The 24,127-nt window shown below is 39.1% G+C and overlaps 1 protein-coding gene across 4 annotated transcripts in view; it reads left to right on the top strand.

The window, feature by feature from the left end:
* The first annotated feature begins 4,303 nt into the window (after window positions 1–4,303).
* HBS1L (HBS1 like translational GTPase) overlaps window positions 4,304–24,127 on the top strand; it is a 46,212-nt gene continuing 26,388 nt past the window's right edge. The window contains exons 1-5 of one of the 4 annotated variants that reach the window (XM_083607764.1): window positions 4,308–4,684; window positions 6,523–6,588; window positions 7,225–7,356; window positions 9,606–9,797; window positions 10,370–14,635. In XM_083607764.1, coding sequence (XP_083463890.1) covers window positions 4,642–4,684; window positions 6,523–6,588; window positions 7,225–7,356; window positions 9,606–9,797; window positions 10,370–11,862 — 1,926 coding nt within the window. In that variant the 5' untranslated portion in view covers window positions 4,308–4,641 and the 3' untranslated portion in view covers window positions 11,863–14,635. Of the gene's footprint in view, window positions 6,450–6,522; window positions 6,589–6,755; window positions 7,357–9,605; window positions 9,798–10,369; window positions 14,636–24,127 lie in introns of those variants that run through there. The other 3 variants (XM_083607763.1, XM_083607766.1, XM_083607765.1) reach the window with 3 other exon arrangements.

The following is a 24,127-nucleotide window of genomic DNA, read 5'->3' as shown; positions in this document are numbered from 1 at the left end:
TGCCTATTTGTAGTAATGATTTTCTAACTTTGAATAGCACTGGAGACAAGATAAAAGTCAAAGATACATCCATTACAGTGGTTACCTCCGGTTACAGACACCTTGGATTACAGACACTTCAGGTTACAGACTCCGCTAACCCGGAAGTAGTACCTAGAGTTGAGAACTTTACCTCGGGATGAGAACGGAAATCGTGTGGTTGTGGCGTGGGAGGCCCCATTAGCTAAAGTGGTGCTTCAGGTTAAGAACAGACCTCCGGAGGTAACCAGAGGTACCACTGTAGACCACAGTGGCATTATATTGCTGTTAAACACCAGTCTCATTGATTTATTTATGTGTGTTACTTTGTTAGATCTCAGTTTAACAGCAGTTGCCAAATTAAGTAGCATTGTGCCCAGTACATGCATTCCTGGCGGAAAAAAATCACTGGAATTGCTCCCAATAGTAATTGTTATCTTATGACAATTATCTATAATTGACAACTTAATATTTCCTTATTTACATTATGGTCAAGGTGCATCAATTAAATATTTAAACAAAGGCTGTTCTATGGTCTCTTTACTTTCCAGTTGCCTGCTTAAGACATGGTGTGTTATGTGTGACTGATTAGATACAATACTTCAAACTTTGACTTGTATAGCAAAAAGAATGAAAAGAGATTACAGATACTTAGCCAAACAACTATTATAGAATACAGGTTAATTTAATATCTGTAATATCTCCAGATTTTGCTGAAGTTAAAAAAAACTGGTTAAAAAGCATTTTCAATGTAAAATAATGCTTTAATATTATTATTTGGGGTGAAGCCATTTTATTTTGCAAACTCCTCAGAAAACATAATTGGAATCTTCGTGGCTTTTAAATGAAAACATGTTGCTTTTGAGTGATGTGACAATTAATGTTCATTACTGTTTATCCCTGATTAGCTTTTTTAGTACATTTTAGCATGCTTTATTATCTTAATCATATTAGCAGTCTGATCCTATCCTCGGTTATAGAATGTTGAAATTGAGCTGACAGTTTATGGCCATTCAGATTTCCAAATTTGTTTGCTTAATTATGGGGCAAACAGTGATACATGACTGTGTAGACTGGTTCAGGAAGAGGTATGCATAGAATCCTCTCCTAAAATGGAGGGGGGGGGCTTTTGTTTTAACTCTGCCTTGCAAGGTGCTTTGAAGTCCCAACTTCAGGACCTCAAAGCACCTTCAGCCTGATGCCATTGTGATGTCAGGTGATTAACAGGTGGACAGAACCACCCACGTGTCAAATTTGGCCTATGAGGCTAATTTTGATAAGGATTTGGCCCATGCAGAAAAAAAGGTTCCCCACCTCTGATGTAGGAAAAGGTTGATTTAAACCAGAATGTCCACAGGTGGGGTGGAGGCCCTCATCCATCTCTGTGAAACAGTGGAGCACCACTGAAGGAAGTGTCTGATGGCCTTATGCGTATATCAAAGTTCAACAAGCCTTTTATAACATAGTTGTGTACCCGTACCCATTGGGTCAATCACCCATCTCCTACTACCCTCCTGAGAAAAACCCCACCCCACCCTCCCACTATATATAAGGGTCTGGTGACTTCTGTTTCAGTGTATCTGAAGAAGTATGCATGCACATGAAAGCTTATACCAAGAACAAATTTAGTTGGTCTCTAAGGTGCTACTGGACAATTTTTTTATTTTTTTGTATATTTTGATAGTTGTGTACCTGTGAGCACAATTAGATAGACGTATTTGCAGCATGATTAAACAGCTGTTTATTGGCCTCCTGTTGGCAATCTATTCACGTAAGTTTGCCAGACTAACTTGGACTGGCGCACCCAGAAAGCCTGCACTTGTAAGTGGTTCGAGAAATGCAGGTGGCACAGTAAAACCATGCAAGGCCTTCCACTGGCTACAAATGGGCAAGTGTGACATCTGGCATTGGAGGAATGTGGGAGTGGTTAGATTTGGTAGCATCACATCCTCAGTGCTAGGACCCTTGCAAACCCATTCAAAACCACAGTTCAGAACACGGTAATGTCGATAGAAATCCCACTAGAACAAACACCACATGCAGGAGCTTGTGTATGTGGCAGGAAGTGTAACATCAGACACAAAAAGACCCTTCACAAGCTGTTCCTCAAAACAAAGCCTCCTGACTTGGGACATGGCTTTCCACAAAGAATCCCAGTAACTGAAGTTTGTTATGGTTGCAGAGACTTGTAGCTCAGGGAAGAGGGTAAATTAGTATCCAGGTTTCTATCTGGGAAGCCACGTACTTTAAAAGTTTTGTGTGTATGCAGCCCGGTGGGACAGCAAGAGCCCTCATTAGAGAAGTACAGTGGGCAGATGAACAAAGAGAATATCTGTCCATCACTGCACAGGAACTGTTCACCATGTAAAGATGTGATGATGATAACTAAATAGAATTGAAGCCAAAATAGACTAGCTTGCAGGGGGTGAAGTATTTATCCTCATCTCTGTAACTGTGAGAGTTATGAAGACTTCCAGAAAGGTTTACTTTACACGTGGCATTTTTCCTATATGGAAACAAGCACCATGTGACACTCACCCGTTTCTGTTTTGGTCACAAACACACATACTGAAATATTTAGACATATTGTGTTTAACACTACAAGAAAATTGCCTGAAGGGTTGTTTTTTTCTTAGCATGTTTTTCTTAAAAGTTGTGGGCAGTGTGTCTCATTATCAAGGCCTTGCATATTTTCAATATCCACCCAACTTTGTGGTATTACTATAATTTTTTTCAAGGGCAGAGTGACAAGCACATTGATATAAACAAAATCATTATACTGCAGGGATGATCTTTTATCAGATAGGTAGATTTATAAAATGGAGAATACATCTGTCATAGATTAGTTATTCAAAGATAGCACAGTTGTTCTAGCAATGAGTAATAGATTCTTTATGTTTAAGACTTGTGAAATTTAAACATGCTAACAAACTGATGATTTAGTTCTTTCCCCCTGGTTATCACATTCATTGAAGGAAGCTGGTGTTTACTGTTAAAGTTTCATGTTCCTTAGGATCTTTCTCCCTTCTCTTTGGAGACTTGTTCCAACCCCCTTCCCTCATGTGAGGTAAGGTGGGTTGCACCCATTTGGTGGATTTCCTTCCCCAGAGCTTGCCTGGCACCAAAAATTTTATCCTTTCTGCACCAGATGAAAACATCCCCACCCCCCAGCTTTTTGGTGCAGTAACTATGTAAAGCACAATCACGAGCATTTTGCAAACAGAGAACGTAAGCTAAAGGAAAATGACATACTGCCTCGTTGCATAACATAGGGTAATTTTTTAAAAAGAGATTTGAAATGAGGGCTCTGTGAGCAAAATACTATTCTTTACCACCAGTACAACTGTCATTTATAAAACTGAAAAAAATATAGTAGCCACTTTGGACTTTGTTATTGAGAGAACCAGTGTAGCGAAAACTTAAGTGTTAAGGCTAGAATGAGGGCACTTGCTTTCAAATCTCCCTCCACGATTAGACCATATACAGTGGTACCTCTCGTTACGTACTTAATTTGTTCTGGAGGTCCGTTCTTAACCTGAAACACCACTTTAGCTAATGGGGCCTCCCGCTGCTGCCGCTATTTCTGTTCTCATCCTGAAGCAAAGTTCTTAACCCGAGGTACTATTTCTGGGTTAGCAGAGTCTGTAACCTGAAGCGTATGTAACCCGAGGTACCACTGTACATGTCTACTCAGAAGTAAGCACCACTGAGTCCAGTAAGACTCCCAGGGAAGTGTGCTCTGCTACCTCAGTCACCAAGCTCGCTGGGTGGCCTTGAGACAGTCATTCTTTTTCAGCCTATCCCACCTCATCCGGACGGTAAACCATTTCCGTTGTCCTCAGCTGGTTAGAGAAAGGCAATGCTTTTCGAAACGTCATAAACTGTAATAAAACACCTCTTATTTGGATAGTCAAGGGCAACTTGACTGGCTCGTCTGCCACCTACGTAGCCACATATAAAATGCAAAAAGAAACAAAATCAAAACCTTGGGAGGGCCACATGAACTCTGAAGGACACACGTCTGGTCGTGGGAACTCCTAATTCTTGACGTGGAGCGCAGGAATGAGCATTAAGAACTAATACTGATGCAGGAGGTGTTTTCCCTCGTGTGAGCCCGCCTAATTCAGAGGGTAGCGTCGAAAGACCATAGCTAGCTAGGAGCAGCCCGCCAGTCAACTCGCAACGCACGCGGCGCTGATGTCCGAGAGCGGCTTTACGTATAGGGCGGGCCTGGTCATCGCGGGCCTGGCTCTGATTGGCCGCTTGACGCTTCGGCGATCGGACAGTTTAGCTGACGTAGCCCAGCTAAAGCGCGAACAAACAACAACACGCCAAGGCCGGACGGGGGCAGTACGTCACGCGCCCCCCCCACCTGCCGCTTCACTCCAGCCTGACACACGCGTGCGCGTACCGGGTCTGGGTGAGGGGAGGAGAGAGAGAGAAAAATATACAGCGTAGCGCATGCGCGAAAAGCTGCCTACGAGGAGGGCGGGGCAGCGGCAGCACTGGTAGGCCCAAACCAACAACATGGTGACCCGGGGGCGCTACAGACGCCTCGTCTGAGGGGGTGTCAAGGGGCCTAGCCTCTCTCAACTACCTCAGGTCGCCATCGGCGCGCTCGCCATGGCCCGGCACAGGAACGTGCGTGGCTATAACTACGACGAAGGTAGAGAGTTGTTGTGTTAAGGGAGAGCTGCTCCTCCGCATCCAGCTTCGCGGGAAGGCCCACCCCGCCCCTCGCACGACAGACTAGCCCGGCTCGGCATGGGGGGGGGGCGGAGGGAGGGGAGAGAGTGGCGGTGACGTCACTAGACGCCCACGACCTGCCTGGCGACGGGGGTCTCGAGCGAGGCTCTGAGGGGGTCGCGGCGGCGGAGGGAGCCGAAGGCACGGCGGGAGGGGGGCAAGAAAGAGAAGGCATGGCTAAGCGTGGGGAGGCCGCTTGCTGCGAGGCGGGTCGGGTTTCGTTGGAGAGGAGCTGGGGTGCTTCCCTCACGGCTCACCACGAAGGACACCTGTTGGCATACCTGGTGGGGGCCTGAAACCTGTGGCCCTCACTGTTGACAGAGGCGCAACCATTTTGAAAGGGACGCTGCTGCAGTGTGTGTGGTAGTGGGGATGGCTGATGAGGGTGAAAGGGGTTCAAGAACTAAGGACCCTTCGTGGTTCGATATGGTGGACCTCTGGAGTACTGCAAGCCAAGGATAGGGAACCTGCAGCCTCTCCAGTTTCTGCTGGGCACTAGCTCCCAGCATCCCCAGGCAGCATAGGCTGTGGTAACAGATGGTAGGAGCTGCTGCCTTACAACATCTGGAAGGCCACAGGTTCCACTTCCTCAGTATAAGGAAAAGGGGCACACGTGATGCACAAGCTGCCTGCTAGCAGGGGTGGTTGATTGGTCGGTGTTGGAAAATCCTGTCAGTTTCAGTGTAGAAAACACATAATCACAATGTATATAAACAATCTGGTTTTACAACTGCTGCTGCAGATGCATCCATGTATTGCACTGGTCCAAGTTTAGGCTCCTCAAAAAACTTCTGTTTAAATGTTCCCCAAAAACCTTTTCATAGTGCTTAATCAATTTTATGTGATTACACAATTCATGTAGAGCTTTTAAGTACTGTACTTAAAACAAATGTGAGAATATACGTATTAATGTAAAGTACTGTAGAGCTGCACACCTATAATGAAAAAAACACTATAAAAACTGCAATAATATCAACAAGATAAAATCTGGCACATGCTATGTGCTATACATCTATGACATACTATCTTTTCATATTAGGTCAGAATAGGTATTTCAGTATATATAACTGAATTATAAGGGATTTTATTTGTAATCTGTGTATTGCAGAACCTTTTGACTACTTCTTGAATAGATATGGTTAGGGTTGTGCTGTAAATGATTAAATTTTATTTAGAAATAGCTATCTTTAATAATTTAAGATCAGATGGGCAAATCCAACATATTTCCCCTATAGTATAATAATATTCTATATCCTACCTGCACACTCTATTTTTAACATTACTCTGGATTAATTACTGCCCTTTCGTTGTCATATGCTTTCATGTTACGTATCTTTCACATGTTTCATTTTCAATTATTCTAGAGAAGAATATTTTTAAAGCTTTGACTTTAAAAATTTAGGAATTTGATTTCCCTGTATTTCATCTTTGAGGCCTAAAATAATAATTTAATTACTTTATTAGGAAATAAAACCCTCCTAATCTCAAAAGTCTGACATTTCTGCACACCTCTATCATTATCACTGTTCAAGGACACATTCTAGCCAGGCAAAAGTGCACAAGAAGGACACAGAGCATGGCCAATGAGGATATGGCTTCAGGAGAGAACATGGTCTGCATAAAGTTCTGAGGGCCGGGTAGAATGACCTGGAAGGTGATGCACCTGAGCTATAATGTAGCTTAATGTTTGTTATAAGAATGTGTATAAGAAAACTTTTTAAATTCAGTTGTAAGGAAATTGTCTTTCTTGCTTCTTAGACTTTGAAGAAGATGATCTTTATGGACAGTCTGTAGAGGATGATTTTTGCATTTCACCTTCAACAGGTTAGTTTAATATTTGGCCATTTATGTATGGTGTGCCATCTGACCTAGAGGGAATGTATTGGCCTACATCAAAAATTGCGTATAGTTTGGCAATGCAGTGAATGAAAGAAAGAAAGGGAGAGTGGAGGCATAAGTTGCTAAAGTCACTTGTGTAAGATCATTTTTAGAGGCAAACTTAGAATTCATCTCCAGTACAGTACAGTACAGTACAGTATTTCTACTTGAACAACACTTTGATTCCCTATGGGACAACTGCATACTCCTGCATTGCAGGAGGTTGTACTAGATGATACGGTCCCTTACAACTCTACAATTCTATGATCAACTGAACTAATTTTATATTGCTGTGGCCATATAACTATGCTAAAAACAAATTGCCGTGAAAGATGGAAGTCCTCTAAAGCCAAACTAGTTGCTCACAACTTGTGTTGAACATAATAGGAAACCGAATTGGCAAGAGTAAGATATACCATAGAAATCTGAAGCATTTACAGAAAAGCATATTATGAATCGTTAGAATAACAAATATTTGCTTTGCTGTAAATGTTAAAAAATAGCTTGATTTATTAAATGGCACAAAACGTCTTAGGATTTGGGAATTGAACAAAACCGTTGAACTCTTTGTTTATGTTATAGCTGCTCAATTCATTTACTCAAGACGCGATAATCCTACTGCATATGCTGAGACATTAGAAGAAAAATACGATTATGAAGCAGAACATAGCAATGATTGTATTCCAAGTCACCAGCTAACAGGTGCTGAGAAAGGTAATTGTAAATATATATGACATTGAATTAATAAACTGAAGTGATTGTGTTGCCACCAGAACATGTGCATGTGCCAGTAATGTCATATTCTGAAGTTTGCATAATAGTTATTAGATTTAATGAGTGGAGACTATTGGGTGGAGAGATGGACTGATGGAGACTTCAAATCACTCCCTTTACCTTCACTTACCAGCTCATCGTCTGTTCCCCCTCCACCTGCAGTAAAGAGATGGTTGTACAGAGATGGCTGTAATGAGGGCCTGAGGGCTACTGTTAGACCAGTCTCACTTGGGCTGGGAAGCATACTGGGGGATTTGGTGTTGCAATCTCCTTCTGTAGTCAACACCATGAATACAGTTCCTAGAAGACACTTTTGCTCAGCTATTGACACTCAAGCTACTAATGCCTTTTTCAGAGTTTTGTTGGATAACCTTACATTTCTTTCAGTTTTTTTGGATGTTCCTCTTCAGATCTGCTTACTCTTCACTGTACTTCTGTCATGTAGATTGGAGTAGGTGGACAGGCTTTTAGAAGGGTATTGAATTAAAATAAGCGATTCACAGTTCTTAGAGCTAAAGGCTTGTAATTAGCAGATTTTTATTAGCACTCCACTTCTAGTGCTTGCAGTTGTGGTTAACCATCTGCTAAATCCTGAGGCCTGAGAAGATGTGATTTACCTTAGAAGTTAATTACAGTATCTGTAAATGCTTAAAATGTACTGTTAAGTGACGTATCAAATTATGTTGAATTATTTAATGCTGAATATATGCATTTTCCCCTTGGGAGTAAATGGTGTTTGTCTTCTTGATGATACCTATGCTGATAAATATTCAGCCTGTTATGAAGTCCTAAAAGCTGACAACTTCATTATTCTGCTTAGGAAAATAGAATGTCCTATGTCAGTGCTTCCCAACTTGTGTGTTGGACCTCCAAATGGGTTACAAAGCCTGTTCAAACCCAGAATAATTATAGTTGCTTGTTCTTAACAGGTATGAGAATACCTATTTCAACTTTTTGTTTTGTTGGCATGTTATAATGCTGTGTTGACACTTAAAAGGGAACACTGAAAAGGCTCAAGTCTTACATTTTAACACTTGGGTACTGCTCTCTGGAGGCTGGCAACTGATTTGGTGATACTTCATCACAAAGTGCTTGTACAGGGAATTGTTTTGAGTGACAGCTGCAGCTTGCCTCTGATGCACAGATGCTGCCTTCAGTACCTGCTCATCAGAGATGGAGCTGCAACAGTCACTGAAGACAGCTTGTGGCGATCCATCACTAGATCTGCAACCATGGTTGCCGTAGTTACGTGTTTAGGCAGGGGTGATTTGAAGTTTGGTTGGTTGAAATTTTTCTGCTGAAGAAACAGAGTTTTGAGTGGGCTTGAAATCCATTTACAGCTGATGTCACAAAACTGTGCAAAAAGAACAATTCCTTGAACTATCATTTGCTAGGACCCTCAAAGATAATTTTTCAGAAGTGAGGTGATCTGAATTTTGACTTCCATTTTACCAAAATTACTTGGTAATTACTGAGTGTCTTGCACTTGCTGATTAAGGAATGCCTGCATCTTTGTGATATTTTTCAGCAATGACTGCTGTGAGGATGAAATACAGTAATTATTTATCAATAATGATCTGAGGCTATGTCTGGCAACCATCAAACCCAACATTATGCTGTTTGGTAAAATGCAAACTCAGCCCTCCCACTGATACCTTCAAAAATAATGTTATTCATGATAAAGTCAATTTAAAATATTCATACTTCATTGTATCTGACACTCTGTAGCAATACTCTTAAAAGAATTTTTTAATAACTTATTAAGAAATAGCCTACAGTCAGATGTTTGGTGTTCTTACATTCTCATAAACAAATCTGTGAATAACTTTGTAAGTACTATAAACATTTCAACAAATTCCACATAAATAGGGGTATTAAGTTACTTTTTGCTTAGATCTCTTAACTGTTATAAAATAGGCAGACACAGTTTAAATGTATGAAACTGACAACTGCCGAAGTCATAAGGTCCAAAATTGATGTGACAATAAATTTGGACTTGTGGGTCACCATACCAAAAAGGTTGGGGACCACTCCTCTAAAAGGGTAGAGAATGGATATTTGTTCCTGGGTAAAGATGGTTGTGATTTGGTTAAGAAAACTAAGAGCATACTTCTTCAAAATTTAGTGCAACTGTGCATATTTACGTATTTAAAGCCATTATATGAGAGTCCTTTGTCCTTTTTTTTTAGCTAAGCTTGATTTGTGCCTTGATCGCATGAGAGAAGTGCTTGGAAAGTCTGTGCCTGAGAAAGTGATGGTGGAAGCAGTATTGAGCAGTAAATTTGATGTACAACAAGCTTTGGATTCTGTACTTGCCCAAGACAATAAGCAAAATAAGATCAAGAATGAGGATGCCGTAATTGCAGGGAAGGCAACAAAAGGTATGCTGACGTTTAATTTTTGTGTGATTTACTATGTGGCTCTTTTGCATAAGGGGCAGCCGTATAGGAAGTTTTTTGCTTCTTTTTACTATTTCTGTTTGTTAATAACTTAAATGACTAAGTTACATATATAGAGGCATCCTGTGATGAATGCTTAAGGTACTGTTAATCTGTAGTCTTCCAAGGATCTGTAAATATCATTAGCACTATATGTATATGTTGCACCAAATAATTATAAAATTATTAATAAATATAAAAAGATTATATCATGTAATGGTTAATTTATAAATTTGATGCAGATTGTGTAATTAGAGAGATAATATTGAAAAACGTGGCATATTCTAGCTTAGTAGTGCTAAGTTTCAACTGCAGAGTTGTCTATTTAGCATAGTAAACTGAATCCATGAGGCTGTGATTTACACATCTAATACAGTTTCGATGATGTTTGTTAATTAAATGCCTTTCTGTGTTTTTTCTATTTTGCTGTTGGCTTTCCTGCTTTGCCACAAATTGGAACTGTTTTTGCTTTGACCCTGTGTCTCTCTTGGAATTGTTGGCTCTTGTAAGGTAAGGCTTATTTTGCTCAGAAATATTTTCTAGCACTAACAACTTGACTAACTCCATTGAAAATACTTTAGATACCACTAAGTCCTGCTGTAGTCTCAGCAACCCTGTGGTCAATTTTGAATCTTGTAACGCTTCAGCTCCAGGTGACAAAACAGTCTTCAGACCCAAATATGTCAAAACACCTTCAGTAAAAAAGAAAAAATCCGTTTGTAACTCCTCGGGAGCTCTTCCTATACCATTCAGTGACAATGATAAGTCACTTTATAAACCACTGAACAAGCAGGTAACACGCCCACCAACTGACAGCACCAGCACAAGTTGGAAATCTTGCAATGAAAGTGATGCATGCTTTAGTTCAGAGGCTGAATTGCTGAAGGAAAATTCTTCAGAAAGTGTGTCTTGGAACCCATCTGAATATAAAGGAGTTGACTTGAAGGGCCTGGTCAGGCTTAACGAAACAGGTGATTCAGCAGATGCCCAAGATAGTGCATTAATTTTGCTCCAGAAAAACTATGATAGCAAAAGCTGTTTGGATAATCCTCCTGGTTTTATAAATGCTTTTGGAAATTTGATGCTGGACAGCAAGAGAAGTTACCAGCTCAGTAAAAAGGCTGAACTATCTGGAAATGCCCCTTCATTTTCACACAGTAAGGGCTGCTTCCAAGGGCATATCAGCACCTCTTCAGAAGCGAATAGCTTAACATTTTCAGTGTCTCAAAGCCCATCACTGGCTGATCTCCTACAGGAACACCAAGGAAGTAATTCAAACAAGCCTCAATCCTTATCTGATCTTTGCAACCCATCAGCAGGTTTCACGGACTTGGAATTAGGACTTTCACCATTGTCCCAACTAGCCAACCAACCTCAAATTTCACCTGGAATGACAGAACTGTCAGGATCTCTATCTTCCTTAACATTCTCCAAGTCTTCTCCAGTAAAAGAGCTTGAGAGTTTATCACTTTCAGATTTAATTGCAAAATCAACTGCATTGGATAAGCCTCGAACAACAAGCAGCTGTTCTGAGCTTCGTATACCTAAAACAGTGCAACCTACAGTTGTGAATTCAGATATTGATCTAAGTGTTCTTATTAGAAAATCAACATTATCTCCTCAACATGTACATGTACAGTCAGGCACTTCACTTCCAGAAAAAGATGCTTTATTTTCAAAGCAAGGACGACAAATGTTTGTAGCTAAAGGAAGGAAGAAGAACCAAAAGAAAATGAGGTCACATATTTTGGAAGGCACCGTTTCATGGGCAAAGGCCCTCTCTGCAACACCATCAGCCTTTGCTATAACTCTGTGTCTTCATTATCCCCCAAAGAGATGTAAGCGCCAAACAGTTAATCTTCACAAGGCTTTCTTATACAGTAGGCAAATGCAAGAAGTAAAAATTAATGAAACTGGACCCTTATTAGCAATAACACCTTTTGACTTCAAATCGCCATCTCCAGATGACATTGTAAAATTAGGCCAAAAGAAAGCCTTCACTAGATAACAGCACAATGAACTAATGCATTTTTGATTATTTTTACATTAAAAAAGATATTTTGAACAGGTTGACTTGGACGGCAAAGTGGAATGGATGTCTTAAATGCAAAGACAATTGTCAGTTAATTTTAGTTAACAAACTTTTGTAGTAAAGTTTTTGAGTAGATGCACTGAATTCCAGTCCTTTTTTATCCTTTTATTCTATAATTGATAGAGGTAGATCTTAATCTTTAGCACCTCAACTTTGGAATAATGTGTTAAGGTGCTGAATCTTTTCTAAATAATTAATATTGAAAAAAATATTTTTAAGAAAGAATGTGCTAGCTCCTGCTAGAAACAACATATTTATTTATGGTTTCAGGATTACCTTTAACAAAAATGACACTGGGGACCAAATTATTAAATACTTGCTGTGAATGAATTTCCATAATATTTTTAATCTCTAATGTGTTTAATACGGCATTGTTACTGTTTGTAGCTGCCTTGTGGCACATTAGAGCTTTGTTTGCTTTGTTTTTAATCTGTCCCTTTCTTTGAAAAATTGATTTGTCAGTGCATGTTTTTGAAATCCCCATGGCAAAAAATATTTAATTTACAAATGGCTTACCATCATGTTCAAACTTGTTGAGACATTCAAGAGCACAGCTTGTGAAATTTTTTTTAATGGGTAGTTGTCAAATGCATTTTTTTCCTTTCACACAAATTATTTGGCATTACTGTACTTTCCTGTACTCTCTGGCTTTTTCGTCACTTCATATTAAATCAGGAGGTCATGTGTGTTAGCTGTCATATAGGTGCATAGCAGGGAACCACAGCCCAGTCTGTCTTCCTAGTTCAAACATATATTGTACAAATAAGCAGACCTATGCCAGCCATGTGCTCACTTTATTAAACTTACTAAGGTAGAAGCAAAATATTTTACGTGTACCTGTAAAAAATGTAATGTGTGCAGCGGTCCTTTAAAAGATTCAGGCTAAAACTTCCCAATGTTTTTAATATAGAACGATCAGGATGTTCTCTGTCTAACTGAGGAATAACTTAATTATTAACCAAAACACCTAGTTCTGCAATCTTTTTAACTATATGTTGTAGAATACTATTCTTTTGAGCACCAGTATCTTAAATCTCATTCAAACGGTGATAAGATTATATTTTTTGTCTATTAGCTTTCTGTTTCTGCTGCTTTCCATACTTGTCTTTATTATTATTATCTTCGTCAAGTTAAGACTTTGTATGTTTTTGATAGTATCAAGTGTTTTGAACAGAACATAATGCATTGCTGTATTTTCAGTGAGCACCCTATCATAACTTTTGTATTTAATTTAACAGGCAGCTATTATTTAGTTCACTGGGTAAAATATATATTTCTTGGAGAGATGTTTTTACATGCTTTAAGAAACAAACAGCCATGTCAGTATGTAAAATAATTTTGATTTTTAACTTGAAAGTATATTTTTATTGTAAGGTACATTCCATTGCCTTTTGGTGCAATTTTATTTTTTTATTTTATTGTTGTGATTTGACACTTATTGTTCAGCTGTCTCATTAAATACCACTATTTCCAAATGCTTACTGCATCAGATGACAAAAATAGTGTTTTTCCAGTATCTCTTGCTCAGTGGAATTCTTCCTCTGTCACTTTTGCTTAAAGTTTTCTCCCAGGCATCCCATGTACCGTAATTGTATGGGATTCCATAGAAAATGAGGGGAAGAGGCTGTTGTGATGTAGGTAGACTAGTGTGGTAGATTGTGGCGGGTGTGGTTTAGGCAGCTTGACTGGAATAATTGTAGTGTAGTCCATCACTCATTTGACCACAACTTGAAGCCATGGACTACCTATTTAGACAGGTTCCGAAATGGTCATTAAGTAAATGTGTAAACACTGTATATTTAGATATAGTAGTGTTATGATGCTGCAGGTTGCTTTTTTAATGATGTAGATGTATATAACACAATGGTTGACCAAAGATGAACTTTACGTTGTTTTGTAGCTATATTTTTGCTTCCTAGATTTTTTGAAAAGATTTTTTAGCTTTGAAAATATTTCTGATTGGCAGATATTCTTCAGGTAACTTAGGACATGACCCATTCTCTTTTGGATATGGTTGCACCCCTTGGAGGGGCTTGACATGGAGCTGAATAAATTTATCCTCTCCCTCCTGGCAGGCTGAAAGGCATTTGCAAACTTATTGTTGCGCTGTGTTTGTTAGATAACAGTGCAAGGCTGCTGCATGCCTCTCTCCTTTATAGTGATCCACCTGCCCTCTTTCCCATATCTTGAATCTACAAGTTCATTTGAGTTCAGGGGGGTGGTAACTTACAAGCCCGCAGTACTGTGGAAATGAAGAACATGTGGGTTGCTATATTGGTGGTGTGCAGTGACCTCCTTTTTATGATAACAGCCAGCATGCTGTACAATGTGTGCAAACCCGAGCTGGAGGTGAGGCAGCAAATTTTAATCCTGATCTCTGCAAACGTGCATCATACCTTTACATTTTACTGATATTTTACTGCTCTGAAGCCAGCCTCTGTTTTTGCATGTGTATATATGGTACATTTTTTTTTTATAAATAGTGTATATTTTGAAACTGTAAAAAACTATTTGGATGTGTATTTTGGACATCTAAAATGTGCTAGTCAAAATATTCAGAGCATTGTGAAAGCAGTATCTTAGGTTTTTTATGTATTCAAAATCAAAATTTAAAGTAAAATTGACCTGTAGCTTGTTTCATGAAAAATATAGATATATAAAATAAATTTAATTTGAGGATTAATAATCAGTGCACGCTGTCTTCTGTGTCTTGCTGTGAGGGTTCAAATACTTACACTACCTTGTGTTGGTGGCTTCTCAATTAATTTTTTTTTAAAAAAACAGAATTGTATATTTTCATTCCTAAAAACTCTAAAAATAGTTTAAATTTGCACTCACATTTTGTGGAATTAATAAATAAAAATTATTCTTTTCCTTAGTGTGCCTGAATTTAGTAATTGGAACTGAAGTGAAAATAATGGTTGCTCACTCTGTGTTTTGTTGGAAAGCTTTTTAAATATCATTGAATAGTTTGGTTACTTGTGTTTCATGGCCATTCTAAGGCTATATAGAAACACCACAACAGTCCAAAAGTTGAAAATCTATCTTTGCCATTATTGTATTTTTTATATTTTGTTTAGAACTGCTGACTTCATTCGTCACAGCTTTCTGTCTGTAGTTCTTTGAGGTTCCGAGCTATAGGTAAAATAGGTTCTGTGGGAGCAGGGGTGAAATGGGTATTCCTGTATAAACTGTGTTACAGTTTTGGTCTCTTGTTTCCCTGCCTACCTTTCAAAAATGTGGATAACACCCTTGGTCCCATGACAGTTAAACCTGTGGCAACATCTATTAAAGAGATTTGCCTTAAAACTTAGAGACAGTTCCATAGTTCTGTGAATTAGTGTCTATTTCTTAAACAATTTAAGTGCATTAAAACTCAGGAATTTGCTGCTTGTCTGCTTATCTATATCAAATGGTGCATGTGTGTATTGATTAGTTGATACAAGAAGTGTGCTTTAACTGAAGATATGCACATGGATTCAATAGCTAAAACTCAGAAAAAAGCGAAAGAGATGGGGAGGATATTCATGTGAATCAACACTTTAGTGTTTTCCTTCCTGTCTAAAGGTCATATATCTACACTAGATCCATTGTATTTTTCCACTTTGTGGCCACTTGCTTAGCATTCTGTTACTGCTAAAATCTTCTTTTTGGTTATATGGGTATTGCTGACAAATTGCAGTAGTTGAAAAAGAGCAATGAGATTTGATTTAGCCTACTTTTTGTATTGGAAAACAGTTGTCATACAGATAAGATAACATTGTTGCATGCAAGTTTAATGAAGATTCCAGGCTGATGTGTGATATTTGACCTCCTAAACCCAATCCATTGTGCCCCATGGCATCTACCACAGCGTAATAAAGTTCCTGTCTTGGTTTGTGTTGTTGGTGTGCCAGCTAAGAGGCATTTCATCCTAAGTACTTGTTCCATAGGCCCAGGGAAACAGTTGCATCTCGATATGTTGCCTAAATACAGCTAATGTAGTAGACAATTGTATCTCCATGGAGAGGGGATTGTACGTCTGGGATAGCACAACAGAAAAGGCTCTGTTCCATATGGTCATGCCAACTATGACCAGAGCCACAGATTTTATAGCATGAGTTAGTCTGTTATAGGGAAAATGATATTTCAAGTACTTAGAGCCCAAAGTCAGCAACCTAAGGTGGCAGCTGGGGCTGATATTTAAGGATAGATGTCATATGATCCCGTTTCATGGCAAAATTTGATTAAAATCAGTACAGGTTTAAAAGGTTCGTTCTGCCATCTTGATTCAATGTGTTAAGAGGTATCCAAATGCATGGAGAACAGTTAATCAACATTACAAAATATTTAGTAGCTAAGAGTGAATTCACTGGGTAAAGAATTCATGTTTGATGCAGACTACTACTAAGCGTACTTTGGGCAGTGTATGCCTAATGTCAAAGTTCCTTATAATTTAAATGTAGCCATGATAAAAAAAGCTTCAGTCATTTATTTCACATTAGTAAAATACGGGGTAGTGAATAGGACCATATCAGTCTCTTTTGGGGAACATTTTGTAACAAGAGTCACATTCTGTTTGATACAGCTGTGTGTGGGCTTTAGAAAGGAAGTGGCTTGTGTCAAAAGCAGTGAGAAACATTTTAAAATGTTTTTGAGCTTCACTTTGTATATACACCTACACTGGAAAAAATGACACTCCCAAGACTTTTTCCCTGAGATGTTTTATCTTGCAGTCTTAAAGGTAGCATGCTATATTTTGAAAGAACACCACTTTAAAAGCTAGGGCGGATTTATTTTGCATATCAACAGGAAATCAGTGGAAATGTGCTGCTGTGTATGGCTGAATAATGAAATAATGTTTAGTGTTCTCTTCTGTTATTACATAGTTCTGTTTTAAACAAACCCTGTTAATATTTGAAAATCTGGGATTTGTTATGTTAAAGATAAGAGCAATTATACCTATTCTGCTGGAATTATTTGTTTGGATTTTTTGCCACAAGGCTTAGAGTAGGTCTCAATATTTTAGAGCCTAGAAGCAGAAGAATAATCTATATTTTATAAATAAAGGTTTGTCCTTTGGTCCTTGTAGAAAACCACTTCCTGGTTATTGTTGTCTGGCTGCCATGTTTCACCATCCCAACCCCATCTCTGAAATCACTTTTCTATTCTGCAGCCCCATTTTTACCTTCACCGCCATGCCCATGCCTCTCCTTCCTTCCTTTTGTGCAACCCTCCCCCTTGCGCACAAACAACCCCCATGGTAACCTGCATTTTCCTTCTCCCATACATTGCAACTGCTTAGCACCTTTTCCACCTTCTGCCTTCTCCTTTCCTTCAAAGCCTTTCATTCCCCTGCTCTCATCTTCACCCCTATTCCCATGCCTCCTACTGCTTCCTTTCTTTGCAAGCCCATTGAACCACCTCTTTTCCCCCTCCCCCCCAACTCTCTCTTGCATGCAGATCACCCTCATTTCCGTGCTTTGCTATTCTACAGCTGGCTTTGTGGACACACCCAGTGTTGATATATGCTATATCTTTAAGATGAATAGAGTCTTTCGAACAAGCTTGTCAGGTAGCTTGTTCAGTTAGCGATAGTTACGTTCAGTCGATGGATGCTGTGCATATATGGGTGTTTGCTTGTGAATAATAAACAACAGCAGAGTTTGACGAAAACAGGGATGGAGAAACATGGAGTGTTGGTGTTTCTTTTAACCATCCAACCAACCAGTTTTAACAAGGAAAAATACCTTTCTGATGTTCCTTTCTTCTCCCTCTTATCTATGATCCCTGCTCTTGTGCAACTTTTTGCTTCCCTACTCCACCCTGACCATACACATCCAGAATTGTGATCCTGCACTACAAATCTTCCATTGCATTCTTACATTACAGGGGTACCTTGGTTTACAACCATAATCTGTTCCAAATGTCTGGTTGTAAACCAAAACAGGTTGTAACCCAAGGTGCGCTTTCGCCAATGGGGCCTCCCCCCCCAAAATGGATTGTAACCCCCCCCCCCAAAATGGGTTGTAATCCCAAAAAAGGGACACGCACTTCCGGGTTTGACGTGGTTGTAATCCAAAATGGTTGTAATCCAAAGCGGTTGCAAACCAAGCTACCACTATATTATTATTATTAGTACTGTATGGCATTTTCTTTGTTGCAGTCTTGTGAGCTGTAACTTGGACCTTCTAATATCATTTGATTAAAAATCCTGAATTATCACTCTACTAATCCCATACTTTTTATATTTATATACTTTTTATATTTATGTTTTCTGATATCCAACGTTTGGAAACAAAACTTGCCTGTGAAACTATAAAATGTAACAGTTTTCTCTGTAAGATTTTCAAGAATATCCAGAATAAATGTTTGACACCATCAGAACCTCAAACACTAAACCTAGTCAAAATTCTTTCATTTGTCTGTAAAGAGTTTTCTAGAGATAAATGCAATACTTCATGTATTGCCAGATGTATCATTTGATTAATTTGTTTAATCTCTTAGGAGCTCTCTTACCTTTCCAGTGCATTTAGTTTGATCACTTTGCTACCATTCTAGCTGCCAAGAGCCATTGCTTTGTGTATATTCAAAATTTTAGCTTTGTGAATTTCCATTATATTGGGAAACAAATCAGAAATGATCTTACACCAGTTATCTCAACCCCTCACCCTCAATATTTTCACAACATTGGTACAGATGTACACTCTTATAGCATATCTACTATATCCCTACCCATTATTCTAGACCTCAGGTGCTTTGAATTAGACTCTTGAAAAGTCACTTAATTTCTTAAGTGCACATTAAATTTAACATAAGTGTCAGATTTTTAAGACTGCAGCCAACCTAAGGTTGGTAGTACAGTATTTCCTAATGTTTTATGACACTGTCTAAAACTTCGCATTGTCTGCATATGCTGTTGGGAACCTCAATCTTCTGGTCTTTCTTCGTTTAGTTTTTTAAAAAAATGAGAGAAAATTGTTCTAATTATTTTAGTATACGAAAATATTTCCAGTTTTGTGGTTCTTCTAATACTGCACTATGATTTTAAAAAGAAGAGAGAGCTTTCAAAGTTTACCCTGACACATATTTTAATCTTTGTCGGTGGTGAATTGTAGTGTATGCAGTTTTATGTATTAGAAATTGAGTGGGTTTTTTGTTTGAAGAGCTATGGGTTAAGGTATGCCCAGCACAGCTGCAGACTGCTATAGCTCAGTGAACACAGGCTTTGCATGCAAAAGGTCTTTTTTTTTTAAAGTTTCTCATTACAGGGTCATTGAAGGCAAGAAGAAATCTCTGCTGAGCCATTGGCAAGCTGGTGTCATACGAAGGGGAGTACCATTTGTCTGACTCACTACAAAGCTTCTATACTCTGAATTTCAGGACGCAGAGTTGTATCAGCTTAAAGGGTTGTCTTGAATCTGACATAGTAGGAAGGACTCTATGAAGCTGGTCAATTCTTTGTCCTTTGCTTGCTTCTTGGCCTACTTCTTTTCTTGTATCACATAGGAAATATTTTAAATTAAAATTCCTGAGAGTGGTACTGCAGCTTCTTAGCACAGGATGGTTGTTATTGCCTCAGTTCCAAATCTTCCTATCTGAGCTGTGAACTTTATTCAGTGGCTGCAGCTAGTTATGGGGATTCACCCACAAGGACATACATTTTCCTCTCTCAGCAGGTGTTAAAGCCTTATATGTGTGCGTTTAATCAGTTGTAAGTTCTAATAACTTCTGTGGGACTGGCACCCAAATAAATGTGCATTAAAGTGCAACCATAATTCAGTATTTCCTTTATTTAAAATCAGGTAGCTGATACCATGAGCCTGATTTTTTTTAAAAAAACAGCAACCTTCTGGGCACATTTGTTAGTTTACTTTTATTTATATATAACAATATTTATATACTGTGTCAAAAATAGATCAAAGTGGTTTATAGAATAAAACAAAAAAACCCATACAATAAAAACCATTAAAAAGTTAAGAATATACTTTCAATTGTTCAGTATATGTTCATGATGCAAGGCCTAGCTATAGTGTTCACTGTACTGATGATACCTTTTTAATCAAGTGCTGTAATAGCTTTTTCTATATATAAGGTACAATAAGTGTCACCATACATATGATGTGTGCTAATTTTTTCATTGTTGATTGAATTGGTAACATTCAATATCATAGAAGCTATGAGGGCTGATTAGTTCAGGTGCTTAATCAGCCTACTGCATTGATACAGCTTTGCATTACCTTTTGCAAATGAGATTCAAAGCAGCTTTAGCAGTTTCACACTCTGATTTCATTTTTTTTTTTTTTTTTAAATAATATTTATTGAAGTTTCCAAAATACAGAAAGAGAAGAAAAGAAATTATGAAGATACATTCAGAACCTTATTTTCAAACATCCACTTTCTGGGACTCCCCCCTTCCCCCACCCCTACCGTATTCCCCTTTCATATTGTTGTTTCCACAAGTTCTGTTTCTGATTTAAAGCACAATTTATATACCCCATTGTTCAAATTTAAATTTATACAAACCTTATGCAACACCCTTGATAAAAAAAAGCAAAAGATCTCTCCCCATAGCCCACCCCCTTTTCTTTCCACAATGTCCCCCTTTTTTCCCATTAAAGTAAAAGCACACAGAATAAAAGTATAAAAAAATAAGAAATATATTAGAAAAAAGAAAACCAATTCAGAAAATAGTTGCAAGCCTTTGGATTCTAATTCTCCCTCCCCTTCCCCGGTTTAATTTCCCTTATCCTCCAATCTATGTTTCCAGCCTGGAAGTCTTAAGTCCATCAATCCCATTTTTCCCCCAACTCCTTGCAGAATTATTTCCCATTTTTAGGATTACTTTTTAAAAATTAATTCCTAAATCTTTAAAAATGTCAAATTATAAAATTCCCCCCATTGTTCTTTCAAGGTTATAGTCCAGCTTCCTCTTGTTCCGCTGCTAAAACTTTCTTATTCAGAAGTTTAGTAACTCTACATGGGTTGTTGTTATTCAGGAACAAAAACTTGCGTTCAGTCCCTTCCTTCTTCAGTAAAGTATTCTGTTGTCTCCTTTTAGTCTAAACACCCTGTAGACGAGATTCAGTTTCAGTTTTGCAGCTTTCCCAGGAGATAACCAGTTCTGTGAAATTCCGAAGTGTTGTATTTTTCCCGGCTTACGCCCATCTTTGTAATGTCCCGAAGCTCCTCTAGGGGGGTTGTTGTAACTTTGTTTCCAAAAATCCGATTGTTCTCCGTATTTTCGCCATTTTGTATTCAAGTCTTAACAAATTATATCAAGTTGTAACAAATTTGACCAGCAAGGTCCTTGTAATAAAATCCTCTTTAAAATTCCGACTTTGACAGCTACTTTGACAGCTGTCAAAATCACCGGCTCTTTTCACCAGGCTCACTCCTCAATCGCCCCGGTTCCCAGGGAGGGGGGTGCATTTTCCTTCTCCTTTAATTCTTCCTCCAGCACAATTCTTGTACTTTCCCATCATGGAATTCTTGATTTTAGCAAAGATACCGTTCTTTTTGGGCCTTGGCTTCCCAATCCTTGTTTTAAAATGTCTACAATAGGGAGGGGGACTGACTTCCTTTTTAGATCCCCCCCCGCTCGTCTCAAATCCAAAAAATTTTTCTTCTTTTAAACCCGATTTCCAATTTACTCACGGGTTGTTGTTAAAAGTCCAAATTCTCAATGGAAGAAGTCAGCGCTCTCCGCCGGATGGCATGCGGCTTCGCTCGGCAGGGATGGCAGAGGACTCAAAGCACCACGCTTCTCCCCGGCACCCGATCCGTAGCCTTTAAAAAGGCTCCTTCACGAGTCGGGAGGGCGCTAGCGGTGCTAGCCGAGTCTCCAAGTCCACGGCCCCCGTGGCCGTGGTTTCTAAGGGTCCCCGCATCGCCGGTGCGGTAAAACCCAGCCCCTGCCGAGCCGGCTCCCTCCGGAGCTCGGAGGGAGTCCGCCATTCGGCGATGGCGCCAACCCGGAAGTCCTTCACACTCTGATTTCAAATACTTCTTTCTGTCAATGTGTTACTGCTAACACATTTAGATAGCAAAGAATGTGAAAGCATCTATTCAGTATTTTTAATGTCCTTCAGCTTGGTGCTGCTGTTATTGACATTCTTGTATATAAATCTAGCCTACCAACAATATAGAATGGCAAACTGTGTTGGCTCCTTGTCTAATTTTGTATAGAAAGAAAATTAGTGGGTTTTTGTGGGGGTTTTTTAAATAAAGAGTAGGAGGAGGAGTATTTATTAGATTCATCAATATATTTCAGGGCGGTTTACAAGATAAAAATACAAGATGAAAGCACACAAAGTAAAGGGGAGAAATTGGAAACCAGGCATGGGGGGGGGGGAGTCTAGAAGGGATGAATAAGTAAGTAATTTGGATGTTAAATTGTTAAATTATTGAAAATTGAAAATAAAATATGGAAACAGATAAACCATTTTAAAAAAAGGAAAATAAATCACGGCCCATCTTATAATCTGAAATTTAGCAGAAAAACAAAAGTGTTGGTTTGGCTATTTTTTTCTCCTGAAACTGTATCTTGGTTGGCATTCTACATATTGCTTCATTTGCTCTCATCGTAATTGTGCTTATATAATTCAAGAGTCTTATCTTTCTATCATGTGGTCTGGCTGCTCAATAGGCCACTGATCTTCAACCAGTAGGTTACGATCCACAAGTGGCTTGTACCCCATCCTAAAGTGTCCAGCACCAGTGGTACCACCAGTACCGGTATATTATTTTTGTTTGGATTCCTTCCTAATCGGGGTGGGTGAAGAGAGGTGACGAAATGCAAACAGGAAGAGAGTTATTTTAACTTTAATAGTTGGGTAGAAGAAGATACTAGGTGTGGCTCTTTCACCTGGCATGATGAGCTGAATCTACAAACAACCCCCCTCCTGTGTACAACTATTTAAAATGTAGCTTTGAATTTAGTCACCCTAAAGAAGTAAGGAAAGAAGTAGGTAAGGCTAAAATACGTGAAGTGGCTCCCCTATTGCAGTTTGTGGAGGTCAGGGAGGCGGAGGTCCTAGATATGAAAAGGTTGAAGTATTGTGCTCTAGGGCGTTTGGATGAGTTCGCTTCTGTTTTTAACTGAACTTTAAGCCTGCCCTCGTCATTTATTCCAAACACGGTGTATCACAGCATGTTTGTTTTAACTGAAAGATACTGGTAGATTATGGTGATTTTGCCCATTTAACATTAAGGAAACTTCTTGCAGTTCTGGGTCAAAAGAATTTGTAGCCATTCTTGGTGTTTCAGTATAGAAATGAGCATAGCCAAATGGTGAAGCTCTAGTGTATAAGCATCTAGTATATGGCTACTTGGGAAGCCATTACCAGGCCAAGAGATTAAGCAGCAGAGGGGTAGTTGGAGCACTGAGGTCTGGGAATAACATAAATACACATTTGTTCCAACCTACTATCTGTTGGCTATTGTTTATTTTATTTTTATTTTTAAAATAAACTCCACAAACCCGTAAGTAGGTGTCCTGGGTTGCAAACTTTGCCCTGGGATACAAACGCATTCTGCTTCTGGGGCCGCAGGAGGCCTATGTAGGGAATGCACGCCTCGGGTTAAGAACACTTCGGGTTAAGAACAGATTTCCGCAACGAATTAAGTTCGTAATCCGAGGTACCACTGTATAAATACTCCTAAATAAGCAAACAGCAGCATTTGCAAGTGCTTACGCTCTTATATGCTTTACCAGACAAATCCTGCGACTTCCAAGTGTTCTTGATTTCTCAACTCCCTCCCAAAAAACTGCTTTGAGTTGAGGGACTCGTAGGAATCATATGGTACAGTGTGTGTGTGTGTGTGTGGCAGAGAGCTGCAAATGTAGTGGCAGAAACAATAATCCCCTTATATAGTTCGAGGGGCACCTTCAGATCCATGCTTGTGTATGGCCTGCTTCGCTTAACACACTAAGCCTGGAACATGGAATGCGTGGCCCTAGCTTTCATAAGCCCCAGTGCTTAGCATGAATGTGTGAGCTCCCATGGTTTGGCTTAGCATGATATGTAGGCTAGGCCTATGTATATTATGCAAGGTAAAGGTTAAAAAAAAAAAGGGTAAAGGATCCCTGGACGGTTAATTCCAGTCAAAAGCAAATATGGGGTGCAGTGCTCATCTCGCTTCAGGCCGAGGGAGCCGGTGTTTTTCCACAGATAGCTTTCTGGGTCATGTCGCCAGCATG

This window comes from Podarcis filfolensis (assembly GCF_964270895.1).
Source record: "Podarcis filfolensis genome assembly, chromosome: 3".
NCBI classification, from domain to species: domain Eukaryota; kingdom Metazoa; phylum Chordata; class Lepidosauria; order Squamata; family Lacertidae; genus Podarcis; species Podarcis filfolensis.
The sequence above is the reverse complement of the archived record's forward strand: the minus strand, read 5'-3'. Positions and strand labels throughout refer to the sequence as shown.